This window comes from Uranotaenia lowii, chromosome 1 (genome assembly GCF_029784155.1).
Source record: "Uranotaenia lowii strain MFRU-FL chromosome 1, ASM2978415v1, whole genome shotgun sequence".
Taxonomy (NCBI): domain Eukaryota; kingdom Metazoa; phylum Arthropoda; class Insecta; order Diptera; family Culicidae; genus Uranotaenia; species Uranotaenia lowii.
In genome coordinates this window covers 128,699,793-128,716,477 of record NC_073691.1, presented here as the reverse complement: position 1 = coordinate 128,716,477, position 16,685 = coordinate 128,699,793, and the positions used below count along the sequence as shown (strand labels likewise).

Below are 16,685 nucleotides of genomic sequence, written 5' to 3'. Positions count from 1 at the left end.
GAATTCTTCAAAATGTTTGTTTCATAAAGTTTTGTGATTTCTATGTACTAAATAAATCATTTCCAGCCCCTCTAGAATGGTCCTGGTGATTGGCGAAGTTTCCTTAAATTACACATGGTTTCTTCATCAAGGAGCATTTTTCTTAGCATGCTTCCAACGATAATGTCCATTTGAAACGTATGGTACTGGTGGTCCACGTTTCTTCCTGTTCCTGTGTTCCGGATGTCTTTGCGTTCTCTGCTCCATGGTAGGCCCAACCACATTATGTTTTCGATAATTTTAATGTTTTTATGTTAAAATAATCAAAAACATGATTAAAGACAAGAAGAATATTTACACACTTGTATTATTCTTTGGGACTCAGACATAAGTTCTGGCTGTGGAAGTACGATTAGTGATTAGTGATTAGTGATTGGGCAGCCATTGATACAACTGAGACCACCGACACCGCTTGCCTTCTTCCGCTTGCACAATTCACTGTAATAATATTCACTTAAAACCAATCAAATAATGAATTATTTGGATCTGCGATATTCAAGAGCAATGTTTTGTTGTATCCTGCTATTGTTTTCACAGAGTTTTGTTGGTATTGGATTGAATTGAGAGTATAAGTTAGGGCGAATTCGTACAGTAATCTAGAAATAATGCTCATAGTAATCGTTATGCAAAACACTTATGCTCAATTAATTGTTTAACACCGCTTTTCAACCCTCAAATTAAAAGCAAAGCCTTAACCATAAGTTCATCAGGCAATTAATGTACGTACAGTAGACTGAGTCGATTTGGGGTCATTTTTGAATTTTTCAAACCCTGGGGTCTTAAAGGGCTTCGTCTTGGTCCGAAACTCATCCATGATTTTTTGCAGAATTTTTAAGTAACGTTTACATGAGTAAATTTGTACATAATGGTTTGTATGGGAAAATTTAATAGTTTATACTGAAGAATCAACATCATTTTTGTTTCTTCTGTGGAACCGACCCACCTTAGGGTTTTTTGTGCCAATGTGCCGCTGAACAACTTTGTCGAAAACCGTAACTTCGTATCTTATTGGGCAAACAAGTTATTAGCTGTTTCACAGGGATATGTCTTTTCTATTCATAAATGACCCCAAATCGACTCAGTCTAACGTACAGTCATCTTATGTAACTTCTTTTTCTTATCGTGTTACTACCAAAAGCAATTGATTATAAAATTTTATCATGAGAGATAAGCTCAATTTTGGTTTTACGTCGAGGTAGAAGCGATTGCTGACTGTGGGGTTGACAAACAAAATCTAGGGTCCAGAAAAACCAACTAAAGAGATTATGATAAGATTAACCAATCCGCTTCGAAAATGTTTCGTCTTTTTATTTCTAGCAGTATGGTCAATATCAATTTTTATTGATTGATTGGATGCATGTGACGTCATCTTTAATTGTTGATGAAATGGTCACACCGAGGTACGGAGACATAAAATACTGTTTTATTGATCTTTGTTAAGCAGCAAAAGTGTTAAGCACCGATGCACTGTTGAATGCGATTGTTAACGTTTCTTTCGACGAGTGCCATGTCGGCTATGATACGCTCCAAGCACAGACGGTTTTCCTCTACCAAAATTGGACGATTCAGTTCCAGGTTGTCTACGTCCTCTTGGGCTTCCGGGCGAGCGACATCATTCCAGAAGTTTTCCTGATTCTGGAAGTTTTGCTCCAACCATTCGAGTTGGTCTTCAGCGTCTGTGAAGGAGTTGTGGGTAGCGTACGAGTACAGAGTGTACTCGGCAGCTGCGGTAGAAATACGTTGCAGAATATTTGCCAGCGCACGCATCTCATCGGCGATTGTCGATTTGACATCGTACTTATCAGCGGCGCAAGAGCTCATGGCACTGCCAGCACGGACCTGTTCAGCAACCAACTCCGAGACCAATCCGAGCAGACAGTCTTCATCTGCGTTCGGGTCGAGGATCCTTTCGGCAATTGTAGCTCTAGTGTCGTCAAACTCGTGTTCAATATCACTCCAGGCATTGCCAAGGTTTTCGAGCACAGCACGGTTCAAAAGGTTCAATTCTCCCCGAGCAATGATACGAACCAATGATACGAATCGGTCCTTCTCCTCATGCAAATCGTCGAAACGTTCCCGGAATTCCTCCGTCAACCTGGCGAATTCTTCCATGCTGAACTGACGAGGACTCGGTTTGGCCGTGACCGAAGCCTATAGATAGAAATAATTAATTTTTCACGTTTTTTTTTCGCTCAACAATCAATACTCACCACGACTCCGAGAACAATGGCGAATACCAACAGTTTCATTCTGAAGCCTCCGATTAAAAATGACCAATTAATCCCAACAATAACCGTACTTACCCTTTTATAACTTTCCAAAAACATACCCCCCACATAATACAGTTATACAATACAGTCCGCTCGAACCAATCGACTCAATCTACGATAAGATTAGCTGGTTAAAAATATTTTTAAATAAGCACTCGCACAGAGATGCACTTTTATTCAACCAAGATAACAAAGTTTCGTGCAGAAATGTAATGGACACGTTTCCGAGGATCTACCTATTCGCACCGCAAGGCTTCGGCGATCAGCTGTTCCATGTTGAACAAATAACTGCGTCCGATGTAGTCAATCTTGGTGAAAACTTCGCGACGAACATTGTTGATCAGATACTGGAACGATTCCAACTCATGTTCTAAGCCACTGATGACCTGATCGACCATGCCCTCGTTATCCTGGTAGTGGAAGGCCAAATCCCGCAGAATGGTTTGCAAATTATTCACCGGATTGTTGGCTTCAACCTTGGCCGTCGTAACCCACTGAAATTCGGATGCCGAAGATTGGAACTGCTTGACCAGGGGCAAAAAGTAGATCCGATTGATGGTAGCCAAATCGCTGTATGCTTTCTCTGAAGCTGCTGCCAAATCTCTACCAGCTTGCGTAGCCCGACGAACTGCCTCATCGTTCTTCTCCACGATACAAGGATTCTGAGTTCCAATATCCAGTGCATGGTCCAAGATAGCTTCCTTCGCGTGCTGTTTCATGTGTTGGATCTCGGTAATGGTTATCGCGTACCGTGAGATGAACTGGGCATTCAGATTTTTAACGCGAACTGTATGATTCATCCGATACACTCGCAGTTTGTAGTTGATGTCAGATGCCAACTGATTGAACATTCGATCAAATTCAACCAACAAAGCCGCTTCCTCGGACTTGGATTGCGTACCCTCGATTTCCTCATTTTGAACAGGGATGGCAAAAGCCAGCTGGGGGCCAAAGTCGTTTCAAGTTATTTCCCTTGAATATTCAAAAGATTCAGTAACCTCACCTGTCCGAACGCCACCAGGGCCACAATCACCAACTTTGTCAGCATGATTCAATTTTCCCACAGCACGTCCTTTCGAAACCTGTTCCGGATGGCTAATGTCCAGCTAAGGTGCCGGACCAATCGAAGTTACTTCCGATCTGGCGGCATCGCATTCAATCGTCCGATGTCCACTTCCCCAAGTTATGGCGGGTAATCAACGATTGATTGGAGGAACCAAAGGGCCGCGCACACCGGTCCGCCAAATAACACCATCATAAACAAATTTCCCGATATTTCATAACAAATTATTGTCCCGTAAGGCGGTACGCGTTTTTCTATGTCTTTACAAGTGTTTTTTCTGTTTTTTTTTTCAGATGGCCACACACTGATAGAATCGATGGCAATCATGCACTACCTGGAGGAGACCCGTCCGCAGCGTCCGCTCTTACCCCAGGATGTCCTAAAACGTGCCAAAGTGCGGGAAATTTGCGAGGTAAGATTATCAAAAAAAAAAAGATTAAAAATATAACAAACTATAATCACTTAGGTATTCACATATTTTGTTAGTTTTGTAGATTAAAGTACGAACAGAAAAAAAAATCGTCATTGTACAAGAACTTAAGAATAAATTTAAAATAAATTAAATTTAATTTTCATAAATAATGTACTCGAAAAAATGCAACATTTTGTTTTCGGTATAAATTCAAATTGAAGGAGTGAAAATTAAAAAGTTTAACAGTAAAAATAGCTGTGAGCTTAATGTTCACATAAGAAAATTTTGCAATATTCTTGATTTTTGATAAAAGATCCAGATAACGTGTGGCAACTTAAATTTTGGATTTTTTTCGAGGCCCCAATACTCAAACATAACCGAGTTCAGAGAAAAATGAGAGTGTGTATGGGTTAGGTTATCTTCTCATCTTTTCGCCAGTATTTTTTGTTTATTTGCCCAAAATACCGTACACTCAGAAAAATACTATTATGTCTATCATAAGATTCTCTTATGAAGTGAAGTGAAATTCAATAAGATTGTCTTATGAAATCAATGAATTCTTCAGATGAAAACCTGCTTCAATTAGAGGTTGTTGCATTTAGTAAGAAGGTCTCATGGAAACAGAAACATCAAGATAATTGATGTTAAAAACTTTCAGTTCAATTTCTGGGTAATTTGTTATTTGTTTACAATTACATCATGATCACCATGAGCAGCAGATCAAGGCACGGTTCCAACTGTCATTCTGCCGCACTCGGTCCATTAAACTTATCCTTTTCGCTGGTCAACATGCTGAAAAGCAAAAATAAAAATATGTGTTATTAACAAATAATTTGAACGTTCACAAAAAAAATTCCAAAAAAGGCGTGATAAAATCGAAACAATCGGGGAGATAAGGAAATAATGGCCACCTTAAGAAAAACGCTTATTTAACCATAGAGAACAGCCATAATGTGTGAATTACATCATTGTTTCGTGTTCAAACACTAAAAAAGTCTATTGCCTAATTGGCTGACCCCTGGGGCAGTATAAGCACCATCAATCGGGGCACGATGAGCGTTTTCTGCCGTTTTTTTTTTCATTTTGATCGATACATTTTGCACTAAACGGCGAGGCGTAGCTCCATAAAAAAAAGCAATAACAAAATAATCAAGGTCTGTTTGTACAATTCAAACAATTCACACACGCTCATACATTATTTTTCTGATGCTTTGTTTGGCGGATGATGCTACTAGCCGTATAATGTAACAATCAAAAAAATCAATCATGAATGGTATTTGAAAAAAAATCACCTCGAACAGGAATCGAACTCGAGTCTTTTGATTTCCTCTCTAACACCTTACCAATAGACCAAAGCGTCAGATGAAACAAGTCAAATTGTAGCTCTAAAGTCTGCTTCATTTAATATTGGAACAAATTCTTTTGCTCATTGTGGCGCTCCTAGTGGACGGATTTGGAAACTTTTTTCACCCACGTGTCGGGAAATTCATTACCTTTCACCATGTATTTATGTCATAACACCAAACGATAGCATTTTGTAAACAACCGCCATGGAAGCCGAACGGAGAGATCAAATTGTGCACAGTTTTCTTACGAGTACGAGTACGAGAATTTCTTCGAAACAGCAATGAATAATTTTTTTAATTTTTTTTTATGAAAGAGTAAAGAAAATGCTACATTTGTATGAAAAACAAATTATGAATTCGTTAATAAATGACTGAACTACACGCAATTGTTTGTGTTCCAATATTAAATGAAGCAGACTTTACATCCGTCGAACTTGGTCAGCACTTGGTCGTACAGCTTTCGAGCACGGATTCTGGCCACATTGTTCTGCTTCAGCGTCCGATTTGGCTGTTTGCTGGCTCGGAATGACCTTATTCTTTCCCGGAGACGAATTCGTCGCACCGTACTGTGAGCGGCCTGGAACTTATTGGCCAAATCGTGGTCTGAAAGATTGGGATTCCTCTTGACGGCCTTGATGACTTTCCCACGCAGTTTCCGGTCGACAGTTCCACTCCGACGCTTCGAATGCGGCTTCCGAGTCGTCGTCAATGTTTCCTTGTACTGCTTGATAACACGCCATATGGTATTTCTGGGCATTTTAAGCTGTTTAGCAAACCTTCGATGCAGACAATAATGGATTTTCAAGAAAACTGTGCACAATTTGATCTCTCCGTTCGGCTTCCATGGCGGTTGTTTACAAAATGCTATCGTTTGGTGTTATGACATAGTAACATGGTGAAAGGTAATGAATTTCCCGACACGTGGGTGAAAAAAGTTTCCAAATCTGTCTACTAGGAGCGCCACAATGAGCAAAAGAATTTGTTCCAATATTAAATGAAGCAGACTTTATTATTCAGTTGACTTCATCGCGTTGAATTCGCTGCTAGAATATACGGCACAAAACGCTCATCGTGCCCCGATTGATAGTGCTCTGTTCGCCCCGAGTCAACAAATTTAAGTAAAAAACGTGTTTTAAAATTGATTAAAGTGAAAAATCAAAAATTTAATGATGGTGAAAATTGAGAAACAATGTGTAAATCATGTTGCAGTGCGTACATTTTAGATCGAGATGGTTTAAAAGTCATAAAAGCTTATTTCGTGGTGCTCAAAAATAATAATATTTTCGTCACTTGAGACATAGAAAGTTATTTTTTAATATTTCTGTAAAGATAATAATGATATTTATTTTTTTGTGAAAAATTAATGCTATAGGTAGTACGAGACAAATCCTCATGAAAATTTATTTAAGAAAATACCTACTTTTGTAGAAAAGAGGAGTGCTTATTATGCTCCGGGTGCTCGTTATGCCCTTATCTCTCCTAACCGTGATGAAATCGAGCTTGAATTTGGCGAGTATTGAAAAAATCGAACAGTGATAAAATCGAAAAATTCCGCTTTAAATCGATTCGTGATACCAACTATTTTTATCCATCGTTTAGAGAATTCAACTAAGAAGGAAAATCCGAAGTATACTTAAGAATATACAAACTTCATGAATTGGAAGAAATATGTAAGTTCGTTTCTCAGATTACCTGGTTTTCAACAACAACAGTTAAGGGACATTTCGTTAAATTTCACAAAAATAAGCTTACGCCTATTTCTCTATCGAAAAAGAGTACACGTACTCTTCAAACATTCTTCAACATCCCTAACATTAAAAATCAATTTCAAACCGTATTCTTCCAGGTTATAACGGCCGGCATTCAACCACTGCAGAATTTGATCGTCCTGATTCACGTTGGCGAAGAGAAGAAAAAGGAATGGGCCCAGCACTGGATTACGCGTGGCTTCCGGGCCATCGAAAAACTGTTGTCTACCTCGGCTGGGAAATTCTGCGTCGGCGATGAGATCACGTTGGCCGATTGCTGTCTGGTGCCTCAGGTGTTCAACGCCCGTCGTTTCCACGTGGATTTGCGTCCTTATCCGATAATCCTGCGCATCGATCGAGAGCTCGAGGGTCATCCGGCATTCCGCGCCGCTCATCCTTCGAATCAACCCGACTGCCCACCGGAAGCGGCCAAGTAAATTCGGCCAACCCTCGTAAGAGGGAGCCCAATACTTATGCACAACGTCAAAACATGCAAGCACAATACACACCCTCACAATTGTTTTTGTCTGGTCGAGTCATTTTGTAAGAAGAAAGATTTTACAGAAAGCTACATTTTTTATATGATAGAAGAAAAAAACTTTAAACAGTTATGTATACTGCAGATTATTTACAACAAACCATTAGAGAAACATTCACTTATATCTAACATTTTTACTGAATCTCATCAGGAAACGATATACACATTGAAAGCACACAAAAAATGACTGAGAGCTGGACAGACAAAACCGAGAATATAAAAACATGAGGTGCTTTTTAAAGAATTGTCAACGATTTAAATGAAAAGTTGAACGACAACTTTAAATACAATCTACCACATGCATGATGTCCGTGCTTAAACGCAGATGATTTATTCGCAGAGAAATCATCTATAAAATATACGATTTTAAACAAAACTCATAAATTAAAAATCATATTTGTGTCCCTAAATGTGTACTATCCCTTTTTGTGGAAACCCTATATGCTATTCCTGTTCGTGTTTTCTGAGCTTTTTTCATTTGTTTTCAATTTTAAAAATAATATAAAGTATTTGCAAATGTCCATTTATATATTTAAAAAAAATGCTTGATTGTCAATTCTTACCATTTCTTTTCATGCGGTGTAAGTGTACCTACTAAATGAGAACATAATGTTTTATAACTGATTATTCTGGCAGAAAATAAATACGAATGCAAATATTCATCGAACCTATTTTTTTAATTTCCGCATATCCGAGATTCTTTTTTTTTCTGACGGGAAAATCTTACTAGAAGACGTAATTATTTATATCTTCTATGTGATATTCAAAATTTCGGTTGTGAATGAACTTCTTCGAAAGCTTAGGAGCAAATTTGTGTTGAAAAATTGAATAATTTTATACTGGGATTAAAATTAAAAGCTCTTTAGTTCAAATAACACACCACCAATTTTGTTTATGTTAATTATGTTTCTTAATATAAATTCTGAATCTGAATTCTGACTCTTAGTTCTGCTTTCAGACTTTTCTAAGAGTGTTCACGATGAAATTGCCACACTATGAAATTGCTCTAACTTTTTTATCAATTTAGGAAAAATATGCTCACGGATATTAACCTGAAGTAACATGTACTCTCAGTTATCAACTGCGCCCGTTTGTTTTTGTTTAAGTCCGTCTCCCATGAAATTTATATTCAGCTCGTTACTCGCAGAATGGGACGTCAAGGTAAGTTCACATCAATAATATTCCTAAACAGAGATAAAGTAAGGTTTCTAAAAAGTTGTTTAAAATGTAGAGAAATGAATCCAACTGTGTTAGTTGAAATTTCAGGGACTACACAAAATGAAAATTAATGTTGAAAAACATGCGAAAAAAAATCGCCTTGTCTCCCGGTAGGACTTGAACCCACATCTTGTGCCTCTCCGGGGCCCGTGTATTAACATTCTACTACAGGAGACAACCTGGCGTATGAAAGTTATCAGAGTTAAGACCTATCTCTAGGTCGCAGTTTAAAAAAACAAAGTTGTTTAAAACTTGCACGGTTTTTTCAACAATGATTGATCTTTTTTCCAGGAACACCCTTTGTGCGTCAAGAACAGCGAAAAAAGTGAAAATAAGGTGTTCATGTCTCATAACTTGCTTTCCAATTTCCGGAGGATAAATTGAAATACCTTCCAAGTATGAATTCCGTGCCCAATTTGTGTGATTTTTACATGGATTTATTTCATTCATCATAAAGCATTGAGAATTTAAATACGTGCGAAATAATGTAAATCCACCATAAACAAAGCATTGAATGCGATCTGAAATTTCCATGAAATAAGCTGTAACATTACATATAAAAAGCCGATTCCTTTCTACCCATATATTTGCATGAAATGTAACGTGGTTTTTTTTTTAACCAAATTTGGTCAAATTAAAACGAGCGTGAAACTAGTGTTGAAAATAAACTTGCTTACAAGTTATGTTTGCATATCTCACTACTAGGTAGCGCTTCAAGTATTGGAACACAACCCAAACCTCATGCAGCAATTTGAGGAAGAGATAAGAAAAGTGGAAATGAAACATGCAAAAAAATGAAAACGCTTAGATGATGCCTGTTCATGTCTGCATCGTCCTATGAATATTTGAAATATTCGGAATACTAAGACCAACAATTCACGCCAATTCTTTTTACCATAAATCCTAATCCCTAGATCGATTATTACCGCATATTGCGATTCAATCATTTTCTGAGTGCATTCATTGACTTACGGTTTTGTCGATGAGCAAAGGAAAAAAATCGTCGGCAAGGCGGTGTAATATAAGAGCATTCATGAACGATTGATCGCACTCGTAATAACGGGTAAGCCAGTGGAATACCAATTACTTTGCTGTTGCCTGCCATGCGCCCTGCAAGGTTAAGCGCGGAGGAGTTTCGATAGATTTGCATAACAACTCGGTCGGTTTTGGACAATTGCTAATCGATATGGTTGTGGAAAATGCCGTATCTTCTGGGAGATTCTTTACTTTTGTCTCATGCCACAATCAAAACTGGTTTATTGTGAATTTTAATAAAAATTTTAAAAACGTCGCTGGTGAACTGGCAACAAAATACAGACTTCCGACAATCTAGTAGAAAAGACTTCACTTTTCTTTGTCGGAAGTATTTTGGAAGTCGGAAGTCTGGACTTCCAAAGCAAAATTTAGTACTGGCTCAAAACTGCATCAGAAATACACGCAGAGAAAACTAGTGAATGAATCTAATGAAAAAAAGGGTGTTCATTGATTAGCCAAATTCGAATTTTCATCCGATTGCCATAAAATTTTCAGAATTGAAAAATAACTATTGGACTTCATTTTACCATTTTACTCGTATTTCATTTACAGCTCATACGCAAATGCCCGCACCTTGGCCTTAACTCCGTCTATAAGATTCTGCACAATCTGTGAATCAACCGTTTTTTTTTGCATGTAAACCCTCTCTTTCTTCAATTCCCCGACTGTCTTCACTACCTTAGGTCGTTTAAGAAGGTGCTGCTTCATAATCGCTCAGTACTTCTCGATGGAGCGGAGCTCCGGAGGGTTGAACATTTTCGGCACGAAATTGACCTTATTGTCCGCATACCACTTCAGCACGTCCTTGGAGTAGTGGCATGAGGCCAAATCCGGCCAGAAGATTGTTGGGACGTTGTGGGCCTTCAGGAGAGGATGCCGCCGCTTCTGGAGGCACTCTTTCATGTCCGTTTGTCGTCGATTTCTTGCCCAACCAGGAATTTATTCGTAAATTTAGACAACATCTGAGTGCGGTCATGCTCCGGAACGCTGAACTTATCCTTGGCCGTGAAAAACAGGTTGCCGGGGATCTGTTTGAAGTCGGCCTTCACATATTTATATTTCGTCGTCCATGATGCAGCATTCAACCACTGACCATACTGACTGGACTCTCGATTTTGTTTGTTGGATAATTTTTCCAACAGTACGCAATATCGATTCCAGAGTGCGCATCGATCGATTTGAAGAAATGCCATCCCAGTTAGCAGTGTTCGGCATCGCTAACTGAAAAATTAGCGCCGCTAATTGAATCGCTAATTTAGTCAATGTTAGCGATCGCTAATTAAAACCACTAAATGTGCTGAAAAAGTTATCGCTTAAAGCTTAAAGCGCTAATCGCTAACTGCTAACTGTTACCCAACAACAAACCTAAACCAAAAAAAAAATTAATTTTGTGTTTTTTGAATGTACAGTACAAATGTTACACCGAAATTGGAAATACAGTTAACTAAAACTTCTAAAACAGGGGTGGCCAAGATTTTCAACAGGCGGGCCAAATTTTAGTACTAAGGCTTGCTTGCGGGCCACACAACAAATTTTTTTTAGTATTAAATGCAAGCGAACTTCAGTAGGTTATCTTAAGTGAAAATTTAGCCAAAAATGTGTTACTTGTTTAAAAAAAAAAATTGTGGTAAAAAGATCCCCGAGTTTCAGTACAGATTTTAACCAGTTCTTCTTTATTTGATCAAAACAGAAATTTTAAGGATTTTAATATACTTTTAAGGAGCTAACAGACAAGATTCTACCTTCCAATACAGACTCAATACATGGGCTATGAATTCAATATAATTTCCTTAACAATACTTCACATACTAGCGTTTTTTAGATAGTTTAAACTTTCTGAGCTAATTCATTCCATAAGGATCGAATAGTTTAGTTTCACATCTAAAAAATCAAATCATGATAAAAATTTGTATATTTAACTGAAAAAACAACTCTGTAGAGCGGGGTTGTTCAAAACAAAATAACCTTCAAAGAGCTCTTCCGTGTTCCATTCCTGTGCTGTTTTTGGTGAAAATCTCAAAAAATTCTCGTGCCTAATCTTACAGTTTAAAATTTCAATCATCGTTCTTTTGAAATTTCTCATTTGGTCAAATTCAAATTCTATAAGTGGGAAAGTCGTTCATAAAAAGGATTAAATTAATTTGATTTTTTTTTCAAATTATCATTGTCATTTGAGGCCCTCAGAGCCAAGAAGTAGATATAAGTGACAAAATGATCGATTTGGGTAATGAAGCCAAACGATTCTTCAAATTTCAAACTAAATTTGATTATTTTTTCGAGATTTGAGAATTTTTTAACATACTAGGTATTATGTTCAGATGAAAAATACATATTCTCGAGAAATATATGGAGAAACAACACAACAATTTAAAAGCGTGTTTGTTGGAAATAAGCTTTCATGCACTTATACCGCTTTGACTTCAAGCGCATCATTTTACCTTTTTTGAATAAAAAAACAAAAAAAAATTACTATGAAAACTTTTTTTTTATAAAAGTCCCACTTCTCCATATTATGTAAGTACCAAATTAGTTCAAGTTGAAATTTAGATGAATTTTTCCTAACTGAATATTTAAATTGCAAAAATATAATCACTTATTAAGCCGGTATTTTTATATTTTCTAAATTAGTTTCTCTCATAATTTTTGGCGAACTTACAGATAAAAAAGCTCTTCAATCTGAGGGAAACTTTATATCAGCCATCTTGCTTGTAAAATTGTCTTTGGTGGAGCTTGTTTATTCCTTAGTTCCCCACAAATTTGGAGAGAGAATGTATTTCCAAAAAACAATAACAAAGCACAATTATAAGCGATCAGCGTTTTAATGCCCAACACTGTCTATTCGTTTGTATACCATTACACGTAGATTAAAAATAAGTTACCAATACTTAGATATATCATTTCGATTCAATTTACAAAATGATTATTTTTTCTGTAAAAGTTTAGTTTAAATAAAGTGCAGAGTTTTTATATTTTTTATATCAATTTTAACGAGCTGAATAAGTTTCGTACCTTTTTTTTAACTCTGATAATGATGTGATTTCAATATTATGTGATAATTTTACAAACTAGATTTAAATTACTTTGAGCTTCGGTTTTTCTGTATGTTTTTTTTTTTTTGAATCGAAGCTGACAACTGAAATTAGAACTTCGGACTACTAAGTCAAAAATCACTAAGTTTATGTCTTGTGAAAAGCTTGTGAGTGATTTTGAAATGCGGTGAATTTTCAGCTTAAACTTTACAAAAATAGTTTTTTACTTTCTCATTGTCATTTTATTGTACTCGTTATTCGAGTTCTTTCGTAATTTATGAGCACATCTCCCTGACGCTTTCCAAACTCCTCAATATTATACTAGTTTCCACTTGAAGACTCTCAACGCTCCCAGAATAGTGGAGGCCACTTTCAATACCACTGGTATGAAGTAATTGATAAACAAATATTAATTGTATAATTCGTGATTGCAAGGTATAAGACAACTAGCTGATCCCGTACGAACTCCGTTTCGCTTTTAACTTCTAATACGTGATGAGCGTGTGTGTGTGAAAGGTAATTGGGATACATTTTCTGAAGAAATTACTGCAAATATTTTAAGCAGGACGACCCCTTTTTCTGTCCTTTGATACAAAATTTGAAATCAGGAATAGATAAACCGTGCTGTGAAACTTCCGTGTATGAATTTTCACATCGATCCGATGCTCAGTAACAGAATTATGGAAGAAAAAAAATTATATCAACGATCCCTTTTTTTCGTTTGATTGAAAATTTGAATCCAGCAATCGATTGTCTTTTTTGTAAAACTCCCGTGTATGGATTTCCGCCTCGATGCAATGCAATTTAATTATTGCAGAAATATTGAACAATTAATAGGGACGGCTTCCTTTGCTGACCTCTGCCCAAAATTTGACTTCTGAAACATTAACCCATGCTGTAAATTTCCCATGTTCTTGTTTACATAACAATTCGATGTAATATCACTACAATATTGTGAAAATATTAAAAATTTCGTATGGATGACCGACCATCTTTTCCCACCCCTGATTCAAAAGTGGGCACCTGAAATCAATTGTACGTCTCTCAATCGTATGCATAATCACGACAAAATAGCAAAAACAGTAAACAACTAATATGGATGACCCCTTTAGCCGACCAAATACACAAAGTTTGATAGCTGAAATTGATTGCTCGTCCATGAAAACCTCCGTGTACTAATTTTCATCCTAATTTGATGTATAATAACGTAAATATTACTAAATATCGCAAAAACAATGAACAAATAATATGGACGACTCCTTCGGACGACCCCTGATCCTAAATTGGATACCTGGAATCGATTGCTCGTCCCTCAAAACACTCATGTGCAAATTTTCATCACAATCCGACAAAAAATAGCTTCAATATCGCGAAAAAAATATTTGTCTTGTATGGACTACCCCCTTCAGAAGGGGTCATCCGAAAATCTGACAACATTTTTCTTCATTCCTGGTCCTAATAAGTATCCATGCCAAATTTCAGCTCTCCAGCTCTTAAGACGGCTGAGCCTATAGAGGACAAACAAACAAACAAACAAACAAACAAACAAACAAACAAACAAACAAACCCACAGAAATTGCTTTTTATATACATATATAGATAAGACAATATGTAAAATGTTGTAAAAATTGAAGAATATGAAAAGGTTTCTCTTTTGCTTTGTGTAGTAGGGTTTTTTATTAATGATGTAGAAGAAAAATATTCAATTCTAAAAAAAAGTTTCGCGGGCCACAAAAGGACAGACGCGGGCCACATGTGGCCCGCGGGCCATGGTTTGGCCACCCATGTTCTAAAAATATCACAAAAATATTAATTGTTCATAGCATGGACACAGTTGAATCATAAGTTTTTTTTAATTCCAAAGTTCCAAAGAAGTTTTTTAGTAAAATTTTCAACCAGTTTTCACCTCATTCAAACTTGAGCGAATCTCATGTTAAAAGCGTTTCCAAACGTAAATGTTCATACAATATCTATTCGAATCTAAATCGAAAACAAAACGAACAATTCAATGCACGTACTGGGCTTGTGATATAACTCAGTTGGCAAGTCCGTTGTCTTCTGAGCCGATGTCCGCGAGTTCGAGCCCAAGAGTAAATATCGTACACAGTTGTACCGGATAAGTTTTTCAATAACTTTCCGCCAACTGCAACGTTAATATAAAGTCGCGAATGCCATAAATATGGTAAAACGACTATAATCGAAACAAAAAAAATGCACATACTGGTTTAGAATGTAAATTTTTTCTCTTGTGATTTTTTTTTTTCTTATTTTCTATAAACTGGCCGGGCTTCGACCAGACCGAACTGAGCGCCATGAGAAAATTTAAAACCAACAGAAATTGAATCTCATGAAATTCATAAACCAGATCGAACAAACGAATATGATGGCCTAGAATGAATTCCTTGGATTATGAACTATCGATTCTGGTTCATAAACTTCAAAGATTTCGACTATAGATGAAAATATTTGCACATAAAATTCAAATGTCTCGAAAAAAGGCTGATGGCGTTCAGTTCGGTCTGGTCGAATCCCGACCAACTGATCTGTGAAATAAAAAAAAGATCTAATTTTTAAAATGTTAATATTTCAACTACTTTAAAAAATAAATTAATTAGAGGATGTAAATAAGTTCGATATTGTTGAGCAACTTTCATTAGATTCTTCTTCTTTAACTATTGCCAAAGAAGTACTAAACGAATTTTGAAGTTAATCTCAAGGTCATTAAAATACTAGATGTTCTGACTTTTACAATATGTAGGCGAGGAGAACACGGTGGAGTGTGGTGATGCTCGTTATCTTTGCTTATAAAATAGCAGTGTTCTAAAATGTAAAGGCAAGCTTAGGTCTCAGCTGTTCTATGAATTAAAGGTTTACAAACGCAACGAAGCAATCAAAATGGCTGATTCTGAAAGTCGACAGATCGCATCAATTGCTGTTTACCCATCTTGGTTAATCTGCGTGACTGTGGCGTTAGGTGACCCAACATTTAACTCTTGTACGCACTCTTCCATTGAGGCCATTCGAAGTGCCTGATCAGCCTGATAAATGACTAAAAGTATTGATACCTACTTCTATCAGCAGTGATCCACGAGTTTAAAATAATTATATGGGATTAACGTTCTTCAATTAGCGGAACCATAAAATAGCGGAACTTTTTAATTCGCTAGCTTATCAAAAGTTTAGCGGCAGAATTAATCCGCTAACAAAAAGTTAGCGGACTAATTAGCGATTAGCGGTTTAGCGCTATTAGGATATATTGACAGTTTTACACGAACACCACCTTAGTAGGAGGCCTCAGCCATAACCTCAAACCATGGGAGAACAGAATCGATTTTTGAGAAGGGCGCACGATAAACGCGTTTTTCCGGTACTCATATCGACAAATTCGCCCTGTGGAAAACCGATACACGGTGTTCGTGTTTTGATTTTTTTGGGCGTTCAGGGATGCCAAGTGCATTGATATTTGGAAAATGATTATATTTTTTAATTGCATTTTTATTGCATTGTTATTGAAAAACCTTTTCATAAGTACTGAGAATTTGCAATATTCCCGTAGATTTGTAGAAAAAAAATGAAATGCAATTAAATGCGTAGAAATTGATTGCAACATTTGTCTGAACGGAATAACAACTGCCTGTATCGCACACTTAAATGATGTAGCGAATTATGTTGTTTTGTTTATAATAATCAGAGCATGCATGAGATTATTTTCAAAGTCAACATAGACGGGCTTTCATTAAATTACTTTTTTTGTAACAGTTAATGATTTGGCATTCGTTTAGAAGATAGAAACAAATTTTGAATCTATCAAGCAGTATATGAAAACATATTTCAGATGTTTTAAATTCACCTTGAAAATTCATTAGAAAAATATGGCTTATCTTCATCGATTTTGGGACGCCTCATAATGAATTCAAACGTTTCGTTGTTGACATTTAAAAAAAAATTAATCAATTCAGAAATATTATAATTAATTGAAATCAAACA

General features: G+C 36.6%; 3 protein-coding genes across 4 annotated transcripts in view; 1 reads left to right on the top strand and 2 right to left on the bottom strand.

The window, feature by feature from the left end:
* LOC129739980 (probable maleylacetoacetate isomerase 2) overlaps positions 1-8,078 on the top strand; it is an 89,640-nt gene extending 81,562 nt beyond the window's left edge. For both annotated transcript variants that reach the window (XM_055731560.1, XM_055731559.1), the window contains 2 exons: positions 3,666-3,784; positions 6,977-8,078. In XM_055731560.1, the coding sequence (XP_055587535.1) occupies positions 3,666-3,784; positions 6,977-7,315 (458 nt within the window). In that variant the 3' untranslated portion in view covers positions 7,316-8,078. The remainder of the gene's footprint in view (positions 1-3,665; positions 3,785-6,976) is intronic.
* LOC129739978 (uncharacterized) lies at positions 1,328-2,303 on the bottom strand. Its single transcript, XM_055731558.1, has 2 exons — positions 2,250-2,303; positions 1,328-2,190 (listed from the first exon to the last, which is right to left on the bottom strand). Exons 1-2 carry the CDS (start codon positions 2,286-2,288, stop codon positions 1,492-1,494), a joined length of 738 nt encoding a protein of 245 aa, XP_055587533.1. The 5' UTR covers positions 2,289-2,303; the 3' UTR covers positions 1,328-1,491.
* Positions 2,448-3,468, bottom strand: LOC129739976 (uncharacterized). Its single transcript, XM_055731556.1, has 2 exons — positions 3,313-3,468; positions 2,448-3,250 (listed from the first exon to the last, which is right to left on the bottom strand). The coding sequence occupies exons 1-2, from the start codon at positions 3,355-3,357 to the stop codon at positions 2,546-2,548; spliced, it is 750 nt and encodes a 249-aa protein (XP_055587531.1). The 5' UTR covers positions 3,358-3,468; the 3' UTR covers positions 2,448-2,545.
* Positions 8,079-16,685: the final 8,607 nt, after the last annotated feature.

Coding starts and splice junctions, on each gene's coding strand:
- LOC129739978 (XM_055731558.1), bottom strand. CDS start 2,288: ATGAAACTGTTGGTATTCGCCATTGTTCTCGGAGTCGTG. Junction 2,191..2,249: donor CCATTGTTCTCGGAGTCGTG/GTGAGTATTGAT, acceptor TTCTATCTATAG/GCTTCGGTCACGGCCAAACC.
- LOC129739976 (XM_055731556.1), bottom strand. CDS start 3,357: ATGCTGACAAAGTTGGTGATTGTGGCCCTGGTGGCGTTCGGACAG. Junction 3,251..3,312: donor CCCTGGTGGCGTTCGGACAG/GTGAGGTTACTG, acceptor TTTGGCCCCCAG/CTGGCTTTTGCCATCCCTGT.